The sequence below is a fragment of the Oncorhynchus mykiss genome, chromosome 11, assembly GCF_057628025.1.
Source record: "Oncorhynchus mykiss isolate SJ-2025 chromosome 11, ASM5762802v1, whole genome shotgun sequence".
NCBI classification, from domain to species: domain Eukaryota; kingdom Metazoa; phylum Chordata; class Actinopteri; order Salmoniformes; family Salmonidae; genus Oncorhynchus; species Oncorhynchus mykiss.
In genome coordinates, this window is record NC_143032.1 from 49344056 (window position 1) to 49361582 (window position 17527).

Genomic DNA, 17527 nt, shown 5'->3' on the forward strand with positions numbered 1-17527 from the left:
TGTGTGTGAGTTGAATAATTGTGGTTGAGTTCTGTTTGCTGTACTGTTTATGAGAAAGGGGGGAAACTAACTTCTAAATACATCCAATGTATTTTTGACAATTAAGTTTTCGTAGTGACAATCTTGTTTTTTAACTGTTTTTTTTTGGAGGCTGACATGGAGTCTAATTTTAGAACGAGTAGTGGACAAATGTAACTAAACATAGCTTAATATATTTTATACTTAATTTGTGTTGATTTTGACATGCTCTACACTCTGCGATAGCTGATCAGCTCTCATTAAGATTCAGAGGGAGGTCACATGACTCCAATATGGCGAATGAGGGACCGAGCCCCTTATGCTGAAAGAGAAAGAAAATAATCAGAACAGCCAGAAAGAGAAGCAAAGTGTGAAAGATAAAAAAACAAAAACAACAAGAGTTGGGGAAGAGAGAGAAAAGTGTGTGGCATCCCAGTTGACAGGAGAGCAGCACAGAGATCACCTGGTTGTCTGGGAAGAGGTGAGTTTGTAGAGCATCTTTGTTGGAGAGAATGGCACCAACAACAACAACTCTCTTTAGATTAGAAGCAATTGGTTAGTATATTTTCGTCCCATTGTTGGGAAAGCTGGGTGTGTTGGAAAGTGTGTGCATGCGTGAGTGCGTGTGAGTCTTTGTCTAACTCCCCATTGTTAATGGGAGTTATGCTAATCAGGGTCTGGGGGTGCGGCTTGGAGGCAAATAAAAAAAGGTCGTATTGTCCCTGGTCCACGTGCATTTAGTGATGCTTCGTGGTCAAGTATTCACAAACAAATTATTAGAAGTGTATGTTCATCTATTGAATTGTGTCAAACTCATTTTCTTGAATGTTTTTTAATTTTTTTTTATTCCTCAATTGAGTAGAGTCCATGGTTGTTTCAGTCATGACTGGATGCTTGTGTGTGTTTGGGGTAGGCCTGCTTCAGACGATCCTGGGATGATGGCCTCAAATAAAGACCACACGGATGGGTTGGAAAACAGACCAGGTGATGCACACGCACCCTTTTTCGACACACACAAGAAAAAAAAGTGCATCTGTGCAGAGTCATCTGTGGGTCGAAATACTTTCTCTTGACCAATGGAGCGAGTGGGACATGGGTTATCTATGCTACAACCAACGCCACTAGTATCCTGCTACCAATTTGTGGTAGATAGATTTACACTCAAATAAGAAGTCGTATCTCATCTCCTAGTCATTCTAGTGTATCACTGTCTCTAAAGATATTGCTATCTCTTCTCTCCACTAATGCTATTTATTTTAATGATGTCAGTTGGGCTTGTATCACCGTTTACTGATCATGAAGTCAAGAACTTATGAGGAAATATTCATTCACATACAGAGAATCATATCCCTAACACGTCGTGAACATTTTCCTTAGATCCCCCTTCCTCTCTGGAGCTGAATGGGGCCAGTATCCCACCCAGGAAGAAGCTGGTGGCCCCGCCCATGAACGTGTCTCTGGACCGCAGCGAGGGATCCCTTCTCTCTGACGACGCCTTGGATACGGGCGACGATCTGGACATCAACGTGGACGAGCTGGACACACCTGACGAGGCCGACTCCCTGGAGTTCAACGGAATAGGTGAGACACACACACACACACACACATGCGTATACACACACGCACGAGCTCATTGTACACACACATGATACAGACAGAGAGACTTAAACAACCACGGGCTCTACTCAAAGGAGGAATCAAAACTCGTTCAAGAAAATGTGTTGGACACAATTCAATATATGAAAAGACACTTTCAGTCATTTGTTTGTAAATATGAACAAACAATCGAGAAAAACTCGCATACACTCACCCATACATGTCAAGCAAGGTGTGTTTGCATTTTGTTTTTATGAAGACACTTCTAGCTGTATTCTTATGCTTCATCATGATGTGTGCGAATTAGGCCATTAGCTATAGAATGATTTCACCAACAGGTGACCCCCAAGGGTCCAATCAGGAAGCAGACAGGGAGCCTAGCGAGGCTATCCCAGAATACAGTGCAGAGGAGGAGCGACAGGACGCCAAACTGTGGAGGACAGTCGTCATCGGGGAGCAGGAGCACCGCATCGACATGAAGTGTATTGAGTCTTACCAAAGAGTCATCTCTCATGGAGGTACACACACACACACACACACACACACTCACTCCAAGTCGTATTGAAGTCAGCCAATTGAGGAAATAAACAGAAATGCCATTGAAAATTGCATCCATGGCCTCCCGATTGGCGCAATGGTCTAAGGCACTGCATCGTAGTGCTAGCTGTGCCACTAGAGATCCTGGGTTGGAGTCCAGGCTCTGTCACAGTCGGCCGCGACCGGGAGACCCACAATTGGCCCAGCGTCGTCCGGGCTAGGGGAGGGTTTGGCCGGCAGGGATGTCCTTGTCCCATCACGCACTAGCGACTCCTGTGGCGGGCCGGGTGCAGTGCACGCTGACACGGTAGCCAGGTATACGGTGTTTCCTCCGACACATTGGTGCAGCTGCCTACCGGGTTAAATGGGCATTGTGTCAAGAAGCAGTGCGGCTTGGTTGGGTTGTGATTCGGAGGATGCACGGCTCTCGACCTTCGCCTCTCCCGAGTCTGTACGGGAGTTGCAGCAATGAGACAAGACTGTAAAAGGGGTAAAAAAAAATTGACAAAAATGGCATCCATTTTCAATGATTTCCCAATCATTTGAAAATGAGAAGCTATTAAGTTTTTGAATGTTTGCATTTTTTTTATTCAAATCACTTCCTGAATTGAGTGACTTCAATTTGAATTGACCCCAACCCTGACACACAGACACACTTTTGCATTGAATCCCCTGTGATTATTCAGTAGACACCTCCTCTTGATGAGCCCCCCCGTCTCCTCCTCCTCCTCAGGTTACTATGGTGACCTGAATGCCATCATCGTGTTTGCAGCGTGCTTCCTACCGGACAGTAACTGTGATGATTATCATTACGTCATGGAGAACCTCTTCCTGTAAGTGCTACTGCTATTGATTGTGATCAAGTCAGTAGATCCATAAGCATAGCATGTATCATGCATGTATTGTATCATCATGTATCAAAACACGCTCAACAGTATTGTGCTCGTGTGTGTGTGTGTGTGTTCAGGTATGTGATCAGCACTCTGGAGCTCATGGTTGCTGAAGACTACATGATTGTGTATCTGAATGGAGCCACACCCCGCAGGAGGATGCCTGGAATAGGTTGGATGAAGAAGTGCTACCATATGATTGACAGGAGGTAACAAGTCACACACACACACACACACTATCCTTCTTGGGACCAAAATCCTATTTTCCCTAATCCTAACCTTAAAGAAGTTGACCTAAAATCCAGAAACTCCCAAGTAATTCCATACATTGAAACTACTGCTGCGTTAGCCCTCTCCCACTTCCTGTCCCTTGTAGTGCTGTTCTGAAACAGCTGCAAAAACGGGTCACGTGACTTGTGACGTTGCTGGATGCAGGCCTCACTATGCTCCGTTCCCAGTGAATTCATGATTCAGAAATCTGGGAAGTTTGGACAAATTCATTGTTTTATTGAAAATTTACGGCCAAATCAGTTTGGAGTTAGGAAATGTGTACTTTTCCACCTAAAACATTTGCGATTATTTGATATAAATATTTTATGTAGCCAACTGCCACAGCAGTGGAGATGGGTAGCAACTGTGCGTGTGCGCTCTCGGGGGAATCCCTGCTATGTAAAACTGCACGTTATGCCCTTACTCACAGATGCACGTTTTATTCGGAGGAGAAGTGAAGACAGCATTACACATTAGTTATACAAAGTAAGCAACAACTTACAAATACTGTATGTCTGACGATGAAATACTTGCGATGAAGAAAACTACTGGGGTGCCGATGTTGTCGTCAAACCGTATTTATTTGAGAATTCAGAAGAAGAATTTTGACAAATTAAGCTTCAGATGGTCGCCGCCATCTAGCCACCAAAGCCGCAGCAGTTGTTTCATTGTATGGAATCACTAAGGAGTTTCTGGATTTTGGGTAAATCCCCGAAACCTAACCCGAATCCAGAATTCTAACCTTAAACTTAAACACCTAAAATAGCCTTTTTTCCTTGTGGGGACCTTCAAAATGTATCCATGTTTTACTATCCTTGTGAGGACTTCTGGTCCCCACAAGGATAGTAAAACCAAAAATACACACACACACATGCATACAGTACATACAGACTCATGCTTCAATTCTCACTAACTCTTGTTTTCTTTTGTTTTCATGTCTCATGTCAGGCTCAGGAAGAATCTGAAATCCTTTATCATTGTCCATCCGTCTTGGTTTATCCGAACAGTGTTGGGAATCATCAGACCCTTCATAAGGTGGAGATACCCATGCTTTCTCACACATTTATTTGTCTTTTATTTAACCAGGGAGTCATACTAAGACCAATGTCTCTTTTACAGAAGAGCCCTGAATTTCTGGAAATTTAGCAAAATACAAAACATTGAATATGAAATGCAAACAGAAACAAAACACATTCATCAGTAATAAGGTCCTCAATTAGGAATCTGAATTGCCATAGAGGCACAGACATCTAATTTAAGAGCATTTTGAAGATTGTTCCACAAATACAGTGCAAAAAAACTAAAAGCTGATTTACATAACTCTGTAGAGACCGAAGGAATTCCCAGAGTTAACCATCCCTGAGACCGGGTGTGGTAACTTATACAGTGGGGAGAACAAGTATTTGATACACTGCCGATTTTGCAGGTTTTCCTACTTACAAAGCATGTAGAGGTCTGTAATTTTTATCATAATTGTAATTTTATAAAAATCCAGAAAATCACATTGTATGATTTGTAAGTAATTAATTTGCATTTTATTGCATGACATAAGTATTTGATCACCTAAGGATCTCTCTGTACTTTGCTCCGTTAATCTTTCCCTCGATCCTGACTAGTCTCCCAGTCCCTGCCTCTGAAAAACATCCCCACAGCATGATGCTGCCACCACCATGCTTCACTATAGGGATGGTGCCAGGTTTTCTCCAGACGTTATGCATGGCATTCAGGCCAAAGAGTTCTATCTTGGTTTCATCAGACCAGAGAATCTTGTTTCTCATAGTCCGAGAGTCCTTTATGTGCCTTTTGGCAAACTCCAAGCAGGCTGTCATGTGCCTTTTACTGAGGAGTGGCTTATATTAGAAGTTAGTTTCCCCCTTTCTCATAAACAGTACAGCAAACAGAACTCAACCACAATTATTCAACTCACACACAAATAGGGGGAGGGGTCATATTTATCCCCCGGTAACCAAAGAGGGGAGGAGTCATTACAATTACAAAGAGGGGTGACAAGGCAAGACAAACATCCACAACCCACTGGGCACACACCGGTTGAATCAACGTTGAATACACGTTAAATTTACATCTGTTCCCAGTGGGAATGCAACTGGGGCAGAGAAAAAAAAACGTTTTACGTGTCCCCAAACTATTGTGATTTCTTTGTTCGTTTATTTGCGATGTTTGTAAGTTGCTGTTTTACTTATTTTGTACATAATGTTGCCTCTACCGTCTCTTACGACCAAAAATAACTTCTAGACATAAGGACTGCGATTACTCACCACAGACTGGCAGTATCCTTTTTTTCCTTTAACGAGTCTGACAAGCCCATCCCGAACGATATACTACTTTCTCGGGAACAGGCCCAGATCCCTTCAATTTGCGTGAAGAGGAGGCGGAGAAAAAGGGGCCAAAGGGTGGGTTGCCTTCTGAGAATTTGTAGGCGATCAAATAAACCCCCACTTCCCTCCATTCTGCTAGCAAACGTGCAATCTTTGGAGAATAAAATCAACGAGCTATGCGGAAGATTAAACTACCAACGGGACATTAAAAACAGTAACATCTTATGTAACATCGTTGACGTCGTCCCCACAGTGACTGTATGTACATACCCCAACCAGAAGCCATGGATTACAGGCAGGATATGCACTGAGCTAAAGGCTTGAGCTGCCGCTTTCAAGGAGCGAGACTCTAACCTGGAAGCTTATAAAAAATCCCGTTATGCCCTGTGATGAATCATCAAACAGGCAAAGCATCAATACTGGACTAAGATCGAATCATACTACACCGGCTCTGACGCTCGTCAGATGTGGCAGAACTTGCAAACCATTACAGACTACAAAGGGAAGCACAGCTGAGAGCTGCCTAGTGATACAAGCCTACCAGACAGGCTAAACTGCTTCTATGCTCGCTTAGAGGCTAATAGCACTGAAACATGCATGAGAGCACCAGCTGTTCCGGACGACTGTGTGATCACGCTCTCCGCAGCCGATGTGAGTAAGACCTTTAATTAAACAGGTCAACATTCACAAGGCCGCAGGGACATACGGATTACCAGAACAGGTACTGCGAGCATGCGCTGACCAACTGGCAAGTGTCTTCACTGACATTTTCAACCTCTCCCTGTCCGAGTCTATAATACCAACATGTTTTAAGCAGACCACCATAGTGCCTGTGCCCAAGAACACTAAAGTAACCTGCCTAAATGACTACCAACTCATAGCACTCACATCTGTAAACATGAAGTGCTTGGAAAGGCTGGTCATGGCTCAAATCAACACCATTATCCCAGAAACCCTAGACCAGCTCTAATTTGCATACCGCCCCAACAGATCCACAGATGATGCAATCTCTATTGCACTCCACTCTACCCTTTCCCACCTGGATAAAAGGAACACCTATGTGAGAATGCTATTCATTGTCTACAGCTCAGCGTTAAACACCATAGTGCCCTCAATGCTCATCAAAAAGCTAAGGACTCTGGGACTAAACACCTCCTTCTGCAACTGGATCCTGGACTTCCTGACGGGCTGCCCTCAGGTGGTAAGGGTAGGTAACAACACATCCGCCACGCTGATCCTCAACACAGGGGCCCCTCAGTGGTGCATGGTCAGTCCCGACCTGTACTCCCTGTTCACTCATGACTGCACGGCCAGGCATGACTCCAACACCATCATTAAATTTGTCGATGACACAACAGTGGTAGGCCTGATCACCAACAACAACGTGACAGCCTATAGGGAGGAGGTCAGAGACCTGGCCATGTGGTGCCAGGACAACAACCTCTCCCTCAATGTGATCAAGACAAAGGAGATGTTTGTGGACTACATGAAAAAGAGTATCGAGCACGCCCACATTCTCATTGACGGGGCTGCAGTGGAGCAAGTTGAGAGCTTCAAGTTCCTTGGTGTCCACATCACCAACAAACTAACATGGTCCAAGCACACCAAGACAGTCGTGAAGAGAGCATGACAAAACCTATTCCCCCTCAGAAAACTGAAAATATTTGGCAAGGGTCCTCAGATCCTCAAAAGGTTCTACAGCTGCACCATCGAGAGTGGTTGCATCACTGCTTGGTATGGGAACTGCTCGGCCTACGACCGCAAGGCACTACAGAGGGTAGTGCGAACAGCCCAGTATATCACTGGGGCCAAGCTTCCTGCCATCCAGGACCTCTATACCAGGCGGTGTCAGAGGAAGGCCCTAAAAATTGTCAAAGACTCCAGCCACCATAGTTATAGACTGTTCTCTCTGCTACCGCACTGCAAGCGGTACCGGATCACCAAGTCTAGGTCCAAGAGGCTTCTAAACAGCTTCTACCCCCGAGCCATGAGACTCCTGAACATCTAATCAAATGGCTACCCAGACTATTTTCATTGCCCCCCCCCCTCCCCCTTTTTACACCGCTGCTACTCTCTGTTGTTATCATCTATGCATAGTCACTTCAATAATTCTACCTACATGTACATACTATCTCAACTAACTGGTGCCCCCGCACATTGACTCTGTACCCGTTCCCCCCTGTATGTAGTCTTTCTATTGTTGTTTTACTGCTGCTCTTTTAATTACTTGTTACTTTTATCTCTTATGCTTGTCCGTATTTTTTTTAACTGCATTGTTGGCGGGGGTTCATAAGTAAGCATTTCACTGTAAGGTATTGTTGTAAGGTACCTATTGTATTTGGCGCATGTAACTAATAAGATTTGATTTGTCTGGCCACTTTTCCATAAAGGCCTGATTGGTGGAGTGCTGCAGAGATGTTTGTCCTTATGGAAGGTTCTCCCATCTTCTCAGAGGAACTCTGGAGCTCTTTCAGAGTGACCATTGGGTTCTTGGTCACCTCCCTGACCAAGGCCCTTCTGCCCCAATTGCTTAGTTTGGCCTGGCGGCCAGCTCTAGGAAGAGTCTTGATGGTTCCAAACGTCTTCCATTTAAGAATGATGGAAGCCACTGTGTTCTTGATGACCTTTAATGATGCAGAAATGTTTTGGTACCCTTCCCCAGATCTCCAATCAAGTTGTAGAAACCTCTCAAGGGTGGTCATTTGGAAACAGGATGCACCTGAGCTCAATTTCCGAGTCCCATAGCAAAGGGTCTGAATTCTTGTAAATAAAGTAATTCTGTTTTTCGTCTAAAAAACTGTTTTCGCTTTGTCATTATGTGTAGATTGACGAGAAAAAAAAACATTTAATCAATTTTAGAATAAGGCTGTAACGTAACAACATGTGGAAGTCAAGGGGTCTAAATACTTTCCAAATGCACTGTATAACAAGTAATAATGCATTTGATCAACCTGTCAGCTTTAAGTTAAGTGTTCTGTCATGCCTTTGTTGTTGCCCCCCCCCCCCCCCCCCCACACCACCCCCATTCTCTGCCACCTCTCCACCTTTCTCACAACTTCTCTCCATCTCTGTCTCTGTCTGCAGTTCTAAGTTCAGCAGTAAGATAAAGTATGTGAACAGCCTGGCGGAGCTACGACAGCTAATTCCAATGGAGTATGTGCACATCCCTGAGAGCATTATCAAGTGAGTGAGTGTGAAGATATTGTGAGCATGAAGATAAAGTAACAACTGACACACACACACACACATGGAACGAGAGTGGAATGGAGTTCCACCACTTTAGTTTTGGAAACGGTGTGATCAGGCGACTAGATTTCTGTAAAAAGTATCTTACAAAGTAGCCAATTTTGGGGTTAAACTTTACAGCACTTGACACATTGCATGTGCATAAGATCACACTGACATTCTGTAATACAACATTTAAAAAAGTGACCATGTTTAGATCCACACAGGTACAAAACATTGTCGCTGTTAAAAGGTGGTATGAGGAGCATAATAGTGTGGTGTGGGCCTTTTTGGGGGGAACCATAAAATGACTGTAAAATGTTGCACTACTGGCTGTTATTGAGGGTGATAGACTGAGGGGACATTCATTCCAGATCATGGATAGCCAACTCCGGCCCATGCCAGGGGACAGATGCTGATTTGAAAGGAAAATAACTAAATCCAGCATGACATCGTCTTCCAATTTGCTTATCCCTGTTTTAGATCAACTTGCCATGTTGTCATTGTAACTAAGAATTTGTCCTTAAAGGAATATTTCAGTATTTTGGCAATGAAGCACTTTATCTAATTTCCCAGAGTCATATGGACTGGTGGATACCATTTTTATACTTCTGTGCCCAGTTTGAAGGAAGTTGCTAACTAGTATATACCATAGACCTCCAGTCATTGCGCTAACGCTAGTTAGCACTGGCTCACAAAGCTACCTCTAACTTCCTTCAATGAGAGCAACAAGAGAGCAACAAGAATGCATGTATAGACTACAAAGGTCTTTGGATGATTTCTCATTCACGTGTAGAGAGTCAAAGGAGACCTGCTGTATCCTCTGTAACCTGGACACTGTCATTGGAGACATGTGAAAGACAGAATAGAGCTGAGACATAATAACCCTGTGGATGTTCCTGTGCTGAGTTGAGGGAAACCGAGCCATAGTGATTGGTTGGGAGGGAGGATGAATCCTCTGTGTTGTGTCCACTCACTAACTGTACCCCTCCTGCCTTTCTCTACTCCCGTCTAAGGTACGAAGAGGAGAGGGGTATACAGACATTTGCATGTATGAGGTAAACTCAAAAGGTCTGCCTGTGTTGGTTGAGTTCCCTTACCCCCCGTGTATTTTCAGACTGGCCATACCTCCTGGCACTAACACCCCTCCCCCCCAGGCTGATTTAATCTGATGACCTCACCCACGGTCTGTGTGATATGTAAGAATGTGTCCTGTCTGTCCTGTCCTGTGATTGGTTGTTTCTGATCTCTGCATGAGGTATTTTTTTTTCTCTATTTGATGATCAACTTGTTTGACCTCTTCGGGACTCCTTCACCCATAATCCACCCCAACTGACCGTAGACCCCTGCCTACAGTTCGGTGCGTTGAAAAGTTAGGTAGCAGCAGTGTGTTGTCTCAAAGCGTGGGTAACTGCACCGGTGGTGTTTTCTAAGTGTGGGAACATGTTATGTTTTAATATCCCAATGTGAATTCAATAAATACTCAACAATGTTTTAAGATGAATTCATTTAATGCAACTTTTATCAAACTTACTCGACAAACATGCAATTGTACTTGCTGCCACAAGGAACTCGCCTTCATCCCGGCACAGGTGCCCAAAAACTTTTCAGCGGGCACAACTGTATCTTTTTAGCATTCTCTGTTCCCTTCCTAACCCTCTTAACCCCTTGTAGCCCAGGATGAGCTGAACTAGCTGCATGCGTACTGACAGTGCGCTTTACCCCTTGGTGTGTTTCTCATCCTTTACTAACCCTTAACCCTTAACCTTTGACACTGATCAAGACAGGACAAAGAATGTCTGTTGTATGTATCATACATTTACAGTAAATGTATTTAGGTCTATGCCTTTTTCCATCTAAGGTTAGAGCACTAATATAGTATCCCCTCAGCCAGCTCATGAGACTTGAGCCCTAATGTCAATGTTATCTAACACTAAAGGCTCAACTGGAACAAGGAACAAGCTACAAGCTAAATCATTTGCGTGTGAGGAATTACTTGAAGGCATAGTCTCTGACTCTCTCACGCGGATCCCCTTGAAGCTCCCTCTTATAACCAATGATGACATATCCCGCTTGACATTTCTAAATCTTTCTTCATAGAGTAACATTCTCACACTTTCACAAAACACTATGCCCATACTATAGTCATTTACCAGACACTCTTATCCAGAGTGACTTACAGGAGCAATTATGGTAAAGTGCCTTGCTCAAGGGCCCATCGGCAGATGTTTAACCTTAGTCGGCTCGGGTAACCTCTCTGTAACAACTTGGTTACTGGCACACTACAGTTAACCGCTAGGCTACCTGCCGCCAAGTCTAATGAAGATACTCTCTCTTCCCCCCCCCCCCCTCTCTCTTTCTCACAGAGTGGATAAGAGAGTGAATTCCGGTGTTTGATTATTCCTTGGTGCCTGCTATCCGTTTGGCCCTTGATGTATGACCCTGCGGTTTAGAGTAGACCACATTGTCCTGCCTTCACACACCGGTGGTGAAGAGAAGGGGCTATTCTACCATGTATGATTCATTATTAGTCTGTCCCCACAAGAAAGAGGCACAGAAGCAAGAACCCAGAAGGTCCCCAAGTTATGATTTCTTCGCAGGCAGTGTTCAACACAACATATAACGCATAAACTGTAACTTTTGGCAGCGAGTAAGCATGAGTATTTAAAGGGGAACTGACATATATTTTGGGAAGTAATGGGGATTGAGAGTTTTTGAAAGAAATTGGATTTAATTTAAAGAAACATGCTTTCGAAATGTAATAAATTGTTTAAAACCTGTCAATCACTAACTTATTTCTAATGACATACAGTTGGGGGCAAAAAAATACATTTTATTTTTCAAAATGATTTTGCTGCAGCAACGATACAACGTTAATTTGACAAACTCAGGGTGACGCCAAGCAGCACGTTTATTAACTATCATCTGTCAATGAAATATATTTAAGAAAACAATCAATACCAACACCCTATTTACAAATCACATTGTGGTTTTACTTTCATTATTAAATAAACAATCAGAATATGAAGGTAAGACAGGAAATCACCAGGAAATGTAAAAGTTTGATAGAACGTCCTGGGTTATTTATCCAAAAGAAAACATATCTAGGATGACATTAAGAAGGATAAGACAGAGATGGCGCCATAAAAGTTTTGATTTGGTTCCCAATGCAGATGTACTTCCTGATGACTTGAGATTCATGACATCACTGTCGTATCCTTCTTTATCGCATTCTAACTTTGTATCACATTTCAGAGGATACAAATTATTTTATTTTGTGTATTTCTGCCAGTCTAAGATACTCCTCCAGACATCTGATAGCAATGGGGTCTGTGTCTTTGTCCTGCTCTGTTCCTTGAATTTTGCCATCAACAACCTGCCGCAACATCTTCCAGCAGACCTTCTTACCCCTAGCCACGGACTCTGACTGCATGATGTTTCCCCTAGCCAGCGCCTGCAGGCTGCGCACAATCTCCTGGTTGGTCTTGATGGGGAAGTCCTGGCCACAGAGGTTAATTAAATACTTCCAGTGCGGGCTATCCCTGTACAGATCACCAGTACAATGGATGTCAGCGTGGACTCAACTCCAGTTTGGGTACACCACACTTTAACGGATGGCTGGCCAAAGAAACTGTGTCAAAGCAGGACGTGATAGCGCTGACAAAGGCAAGAACGGACGCTTTGGCCTTCTTGTCCACGTGGACGCAGTACATGTTTTGGGGGTCGAGCAGTCTCTCGAAGTTCACCTTGTGGTGGACAACCAGCGAGAAGGCCAAAGGTAAGTGCTCCTCCTCAAGATTTACGGGGATCTCCAGGTACCCCTGGTCAGCTCCAGGTACAGTGGTGTTTGTCCGGGAACTGCGTGCTGTTGAGGAAGCTGCGTGTAATTGACAGGACCTTGGCATGTTCGATGTCCATCATGTCTCCTTGCAGGGTGGCGCTGCAGTCACTGTCCTGCGGAATGTGGTTCTGCATCTGAGTACTGCAACCAGCTCTAGCCATTGTTGTACAGGTTCACCTGAACAGAACCGAGCTGGGTAAGCATCCAGATCCCAATGGATACCAGCATCACACTGAGCAGCAACTTTGAGAGTCTCCTCCATCTCCTTAATGCCATCTAAGAAGGGGCAATGCAATGACGATTTTTACCGGGTGGTTTTTAATATCACTATTGCAGGCTATCTAGTGAAGTTACCTTAATTAACATGTCTTTATTCAGTGTGAGTGTCAAACGACATCAGTTCTCCAAGTTGATATTCCGGGATGTCATTGTGGTTTAAACTGAAAATGTGGCATGCCACTATTCTGCCTGAGTTTATAATCCCAGTCCCGCTGAGTGCCAAAGAACTATGGAAAAATAGAGAAAGAACACTTGAGCACTTCCTAATTTACATTTGTAGTCATGAAGATGTACACAAATTAGTTATAGGCAGGCCAATCATCATAACCCTTTAACTGTCTCTTCTTGAAAAATATGTTTAATCTTAAATTCCTATTACTAACAACTCAAGAATTTACAATATTTTGGAAATTACAGAGCTCTACCAGGCGGTTGAAAAGTCAAGAGGAGGGCCTCCCGGGTGGCACAGTGGTTCAGGGAGCTGTACTGCATCGCCAGCTGTGCCACCAAATCCTTGTCTCATTGCGCACCAGCGACTCCTGTGGCGGGCCGGGCGCAGTGCGCTCCAACCAAGGTTGCCAGGTGCACGGTGTTTCCCCCGACATATTGGTGCGGCTGGCTTCCGGGTTGGATGGCGCTGTGTTAAGAAGCAGTGCGGCTTGGTTGGGTTGTGTATCGGAGGACGCATGACTTTCAACCTTCGTCTCTCCCGAGCCCGTACAGGAGTTGTAGCGATGAGACAAGATACTAAACAATTGGATACCACGAAATTGGGGAGAAAAAGGGGTAAAATTCATAAAAATAATTTTTTTTTTAAAGAAAAGTCAAGAGGGTCATACCAGCAATGGCATGTTATAATGACAATTTGCATAGCATGTTTACTCATTTCAACAATAGTGCATGAATTAGTTTAGGTCTGCTTCAATGGCTTTTGTAACTCTTGCTAAATGGGGATGGGGTGTCAAAGTTGAACAAATTATGGTAATTGTTTGTCCAAACATGAATATTTAAATACATTGAAATGAATGTTTCCAGGCGGTGTGTAGTACAACATAACACAAAATAGTTTTCTAAAATTCCGACTACCTTTTGACACAACATATGACAAAATAAAAAAAATAATAACCATTATAGGCATTATTTTATTGACAATCTTTTGTCTGAATACCAATTAATTGATCCCAAGAGGCATTTATGATGCATTGTTGTGTGCTGTCAACAATGCAATCACATTTGTCACCAAAATAAGGATTGTTTATAAAAAAAGAATACTTATATTAACATTAACAATAACTGCCTGGTTGAAGACATTTTTACAAAATGATTGCTTTTTAGCCTTTAAACATTTTACTTTACTACCACTCCCACCTACTCTTCAAGGTCTCTGCTAACAGGAATTGTGCAATATTTATCCATGACCAAGTGAATTCCTGCCTTTTTATCCCATATCTCCTTTGGTGACTGGTTTTGAGTTTTCTTACCACTCTCTGAATGGGCATAAGAGAGCCATAACACTGAACTGCAGCAACCCAAAAGGATACAAATTATGTAAATTGATGCAGGAGGACTGGGGAAGATGAACCAATCAAGTTTAAGTGTATTTCTTTTGTTCATATTCATTTCTAAATTCACTGTCAAAACTTGTTTAAAGGGATAATCTTTATTTTGTTCTGCCGTGAACTAAACACATACAGTACCTAACTACGTCTAAAGGTCTGGTTGCAAGTTCTGTTGTTAACTAGTTGTGCACATAAAGTATTTCACAACATATTCAACAATGAAGCAATTTGTCAAATATAATATACTTTATTTTTTACAATTACACAAATTAGAAATTACAGTTGCGGTCAAATAGATTGGCACCCCTGTATGATTCAGTATTTCTTCTAAAATAACTTGGTGTTCACATACAGAAAACTGTTGAGCGTGAAAAACCCAGAAGCATTAGAGTTCTTGACACAAACCGGTGCGCCTGGCACCTACTACCATACCCCGTTCGAAGGCACTTAAATATTTTGTGTTGTTGCCCATTCACCCTCTGAACGGTACACATACACAAGCCATGACAGTTGACTCAAGGCTTAAAAATCCTTCTTTAACCGGTCTCCTCCCCTTCATCTACACAGATTGAAGTGGATTTAACAAGTGACATCAATAAGGGATCATAGCTTTCACCTGAGCCCTGTTTCAGAAAGCAGGTTTAACAAACTCTGAGTTGAAACCTTAACTCTGGGATGACTAACTCTGAGCTGTCAAACTCAAGAGTTTTCGGGTTTCAGAACAGGTGATAACAATTAGTTCAATCAACTCTGAGTTAAATTAACCCTGAGTAAAGCGTGTGCATGAGATAAAACGCCCTCATCAATGGAATGCAGATAGCATGGTTCTTCATGGCAACAGGATAAAAAAAGGGCTCAAACCTCTTACTGCGCCCCAGTGGCGTTAGAAATATTTATGAAAGAGTATGCAGAATATGAGTATATATTTAAGAAAAAAGCAATACAGTACTAGCAGCAAAAGAATGTGAGCTGGAATTGCAGGAAATTCCTGACCTAGTCCATGTGTGAGTATTAACTGAAAATACGTTTTCTGAAGTGTTATACACACATTTTGAGTGTGTGTTTATTTACGCAGGTGCAACCCAACAGGCACAAAATGTATTTGGCAGCAAATGAAGATTAAAATATACTTCAACAGAAGGTATAATTTAATTACAAGCAATTGTGATGTTTAGCCTAGCTTACCTAATTAAACAGCATTCAGTGGCTACATTCAACATGTGATATATATTTAAGTAGTTAGTGAAATTTTCTAAACCAAGAAGTTACTTTTTCAACCATTCCAACGCTGCCAGTATTTAATATTGTCTATTTGAAAGTAACACCTAAATGCCTTTATACATACAAGTATCCAAATTTGTGTTTACTGGACATGTTCAAATTTGACCTCCATGATAGCCAATAGAAAAAAGGCAGAGAGCTGAAAAACAGGTGAGTATATCCACTGAGTGGTATATCCACCACTCAGAGGCTGAAGAGATGGCCCCCAGTGGGCGACCTATTACTGAAGGCATCTCGGGAGGAAGCTCATCTGACCCAATCACCCCCCCAAGACAGAAGGGCTTACATAGCAGTTCAGTTATTCAAATTAATGACGTGTACGTTCTTCCTTTTGCCAGTGTTACCTCGGGTGGGTGGGCATCACTATCTTAGACGACTTGGCACACTGATTTTCTTGTAGTGGTACAATTCTTTATAATTGAATGTTACTTTTTCAGATTATTAGTTGTCCTTCAGACATCACAATCTATTTTAAGGTGACTCAGTCATATATTTGAAGAATTGTGACGTGGCCTGCACACTGTTGTAAAAACAAAATTCTAATTAGGTGGGGCACTTTTCTGGGTAAAGTTCTAATTTAACTGTCTAATCTTCATCAGTTACTGATGGTGTAATCTGTCTGGAGCCTTCTGTCATAACAGACCTCCATGCAGTTGTAAGTACTCTTAATAGTCCACAGATTTTTCATAATGGGTTAGAGTAGAACACAAATTGCTATTTTTCATTATAGGAGGATGATGAAGACAGCTTGTCAGCGGCCACAGAGAGGGAAGATACAGAGGCCTATTGAGGTTCACACCTTAAATAACATCTAACAGTTGATAATAGTGTTGTACCATAATAAAACTTGCACCTTTTTCTCTAACAGAGCAATGCCTGGAAATTACAGTGAGGAAGAGGGTCCATCCACCGACAGCACAACTTACCTAAGATGTTCAGCATTGGCCCATGACTTACAATGATACTAAGTAGACCTGGCACTGTGAAATTCAATGTCATTTGTTTTCCTATATCTCTCTGTGAAAAAGGTGTACTTAAAGAAACAAATTGAAAAATGTAATTTAGAAATTGACCACAAAGCTGCAGATGCTAAAAATACAACTGCTGGGACATCAGTTAAAGGTGGGTGAGGTGCCCACAGGTGGATGACTTTACTTGTTTGAACAACATAAAAAAAATATGAACTACTGCATTTGTACTTGCAGGAAAAAAAGAATATTTCATAATAAGAAAGGCATATTGTCTTTGACACTGCGGAGGTGATGGTTCAATCAGAAATGGTAGCATGTTGTCTCTTCCATCTCGTGCATCAGCAGGGTGGTCAGGCTCATTCACTGGTTGAGTATGACATTGTTCTGCTCCAATTGTGGCAATGTTGTGGAGAATCACACATTCCACGATAATGTCAAATGCTCATTCTGGGGTGGCCCTGAGCCTATGAAGGCACTGGAACCGGGCCTTGAGCATCCCAATGGTCATCTCTACCCTGGCTCGTGTCCTGCAGTGAGCCAAGTTATAAAGTTGTTGTGGGCCGGGCTCAGGGTAAGAGGTCAGCAAATAGGGCTGGCAGGGGTACTCAAAGCTTTATACTAAATTAAGTGTTGCTTTTACTGATATCTGCAATTATGTGGAATTCTTTGAGTCTTGTGGGTCTGTGACTTGGACTCCACAAAAGTGTACAGTGAACGTTTCAGC

The 17527-nt window shown here is 42.7% G+C and overlaps 1 protein-coding gene and 1 long non-coding RNA gene across 6 annotated transcripts in view; both read left to right on the top strand.

The window, feature by feature from the left end:
- LOC110535786 (uncharacterized) overlaps window positions 1-11656 on the top strand; it is a 74743-nt gene extending 63087 nt beyond the window's left edge. For 3 of the 5 annotated variants that reach the window (XM_036935599.2, XM_021621046.3, XM_021621048.3), the window contains 9 exons: window positions 932-1002; window positions 1396-1599; window positions 1953-2132; window positions 2885-2984; window positions 3119-3250; window positions 4260-4346; window positions 8732-8830; window positions 9889-9930; window positions 11239-11656. In XM_036935599.2, coding sequence (XP_036791494.2) covers window positions 932-1002; window positions 1396-1599; window positions 1953-2132; window positions 2885-2984; window positions 3119-3250; window positions 4260-4346; window positions 8732-8830; window positions 9889-9930; window positions 11239-11269 — 946 coding nt within the window. In that variant the 3' untranslated portion in view covers window positions 11270-11656. The remainder of the gene's footprint in view (window positions 1-931; window positions 1003-1395; window positions 1600-1952; window positions 2133-2884; window positions 2985-3118; window positions 3251-4259; window positions 4347-8731; window positions 8831-9888; window positions 9931-11238) is intronic. The other 2 variants (XM_021621047.3, XM_090190316.1) reach the window with 1 other exon arrangement.
- A 3696-nt stretch (window positions 11657-15352) lies between these two features.
- LOC118937360 (uncharacterized) lies at window positions 15353-17316 on the top strand. Its single transcript, XR_005034647.2, has 4 exons — window positions 15353-15555; window positions 16432-16487; window positions 16563-16623; window positions 16701-17316. It is a non-coding gene; the product is annotated as an uncharacterized LOC118937360 (long non-coding RNA).
- Window positions 17317-17527: the final 211 nt, after the last annotated feature.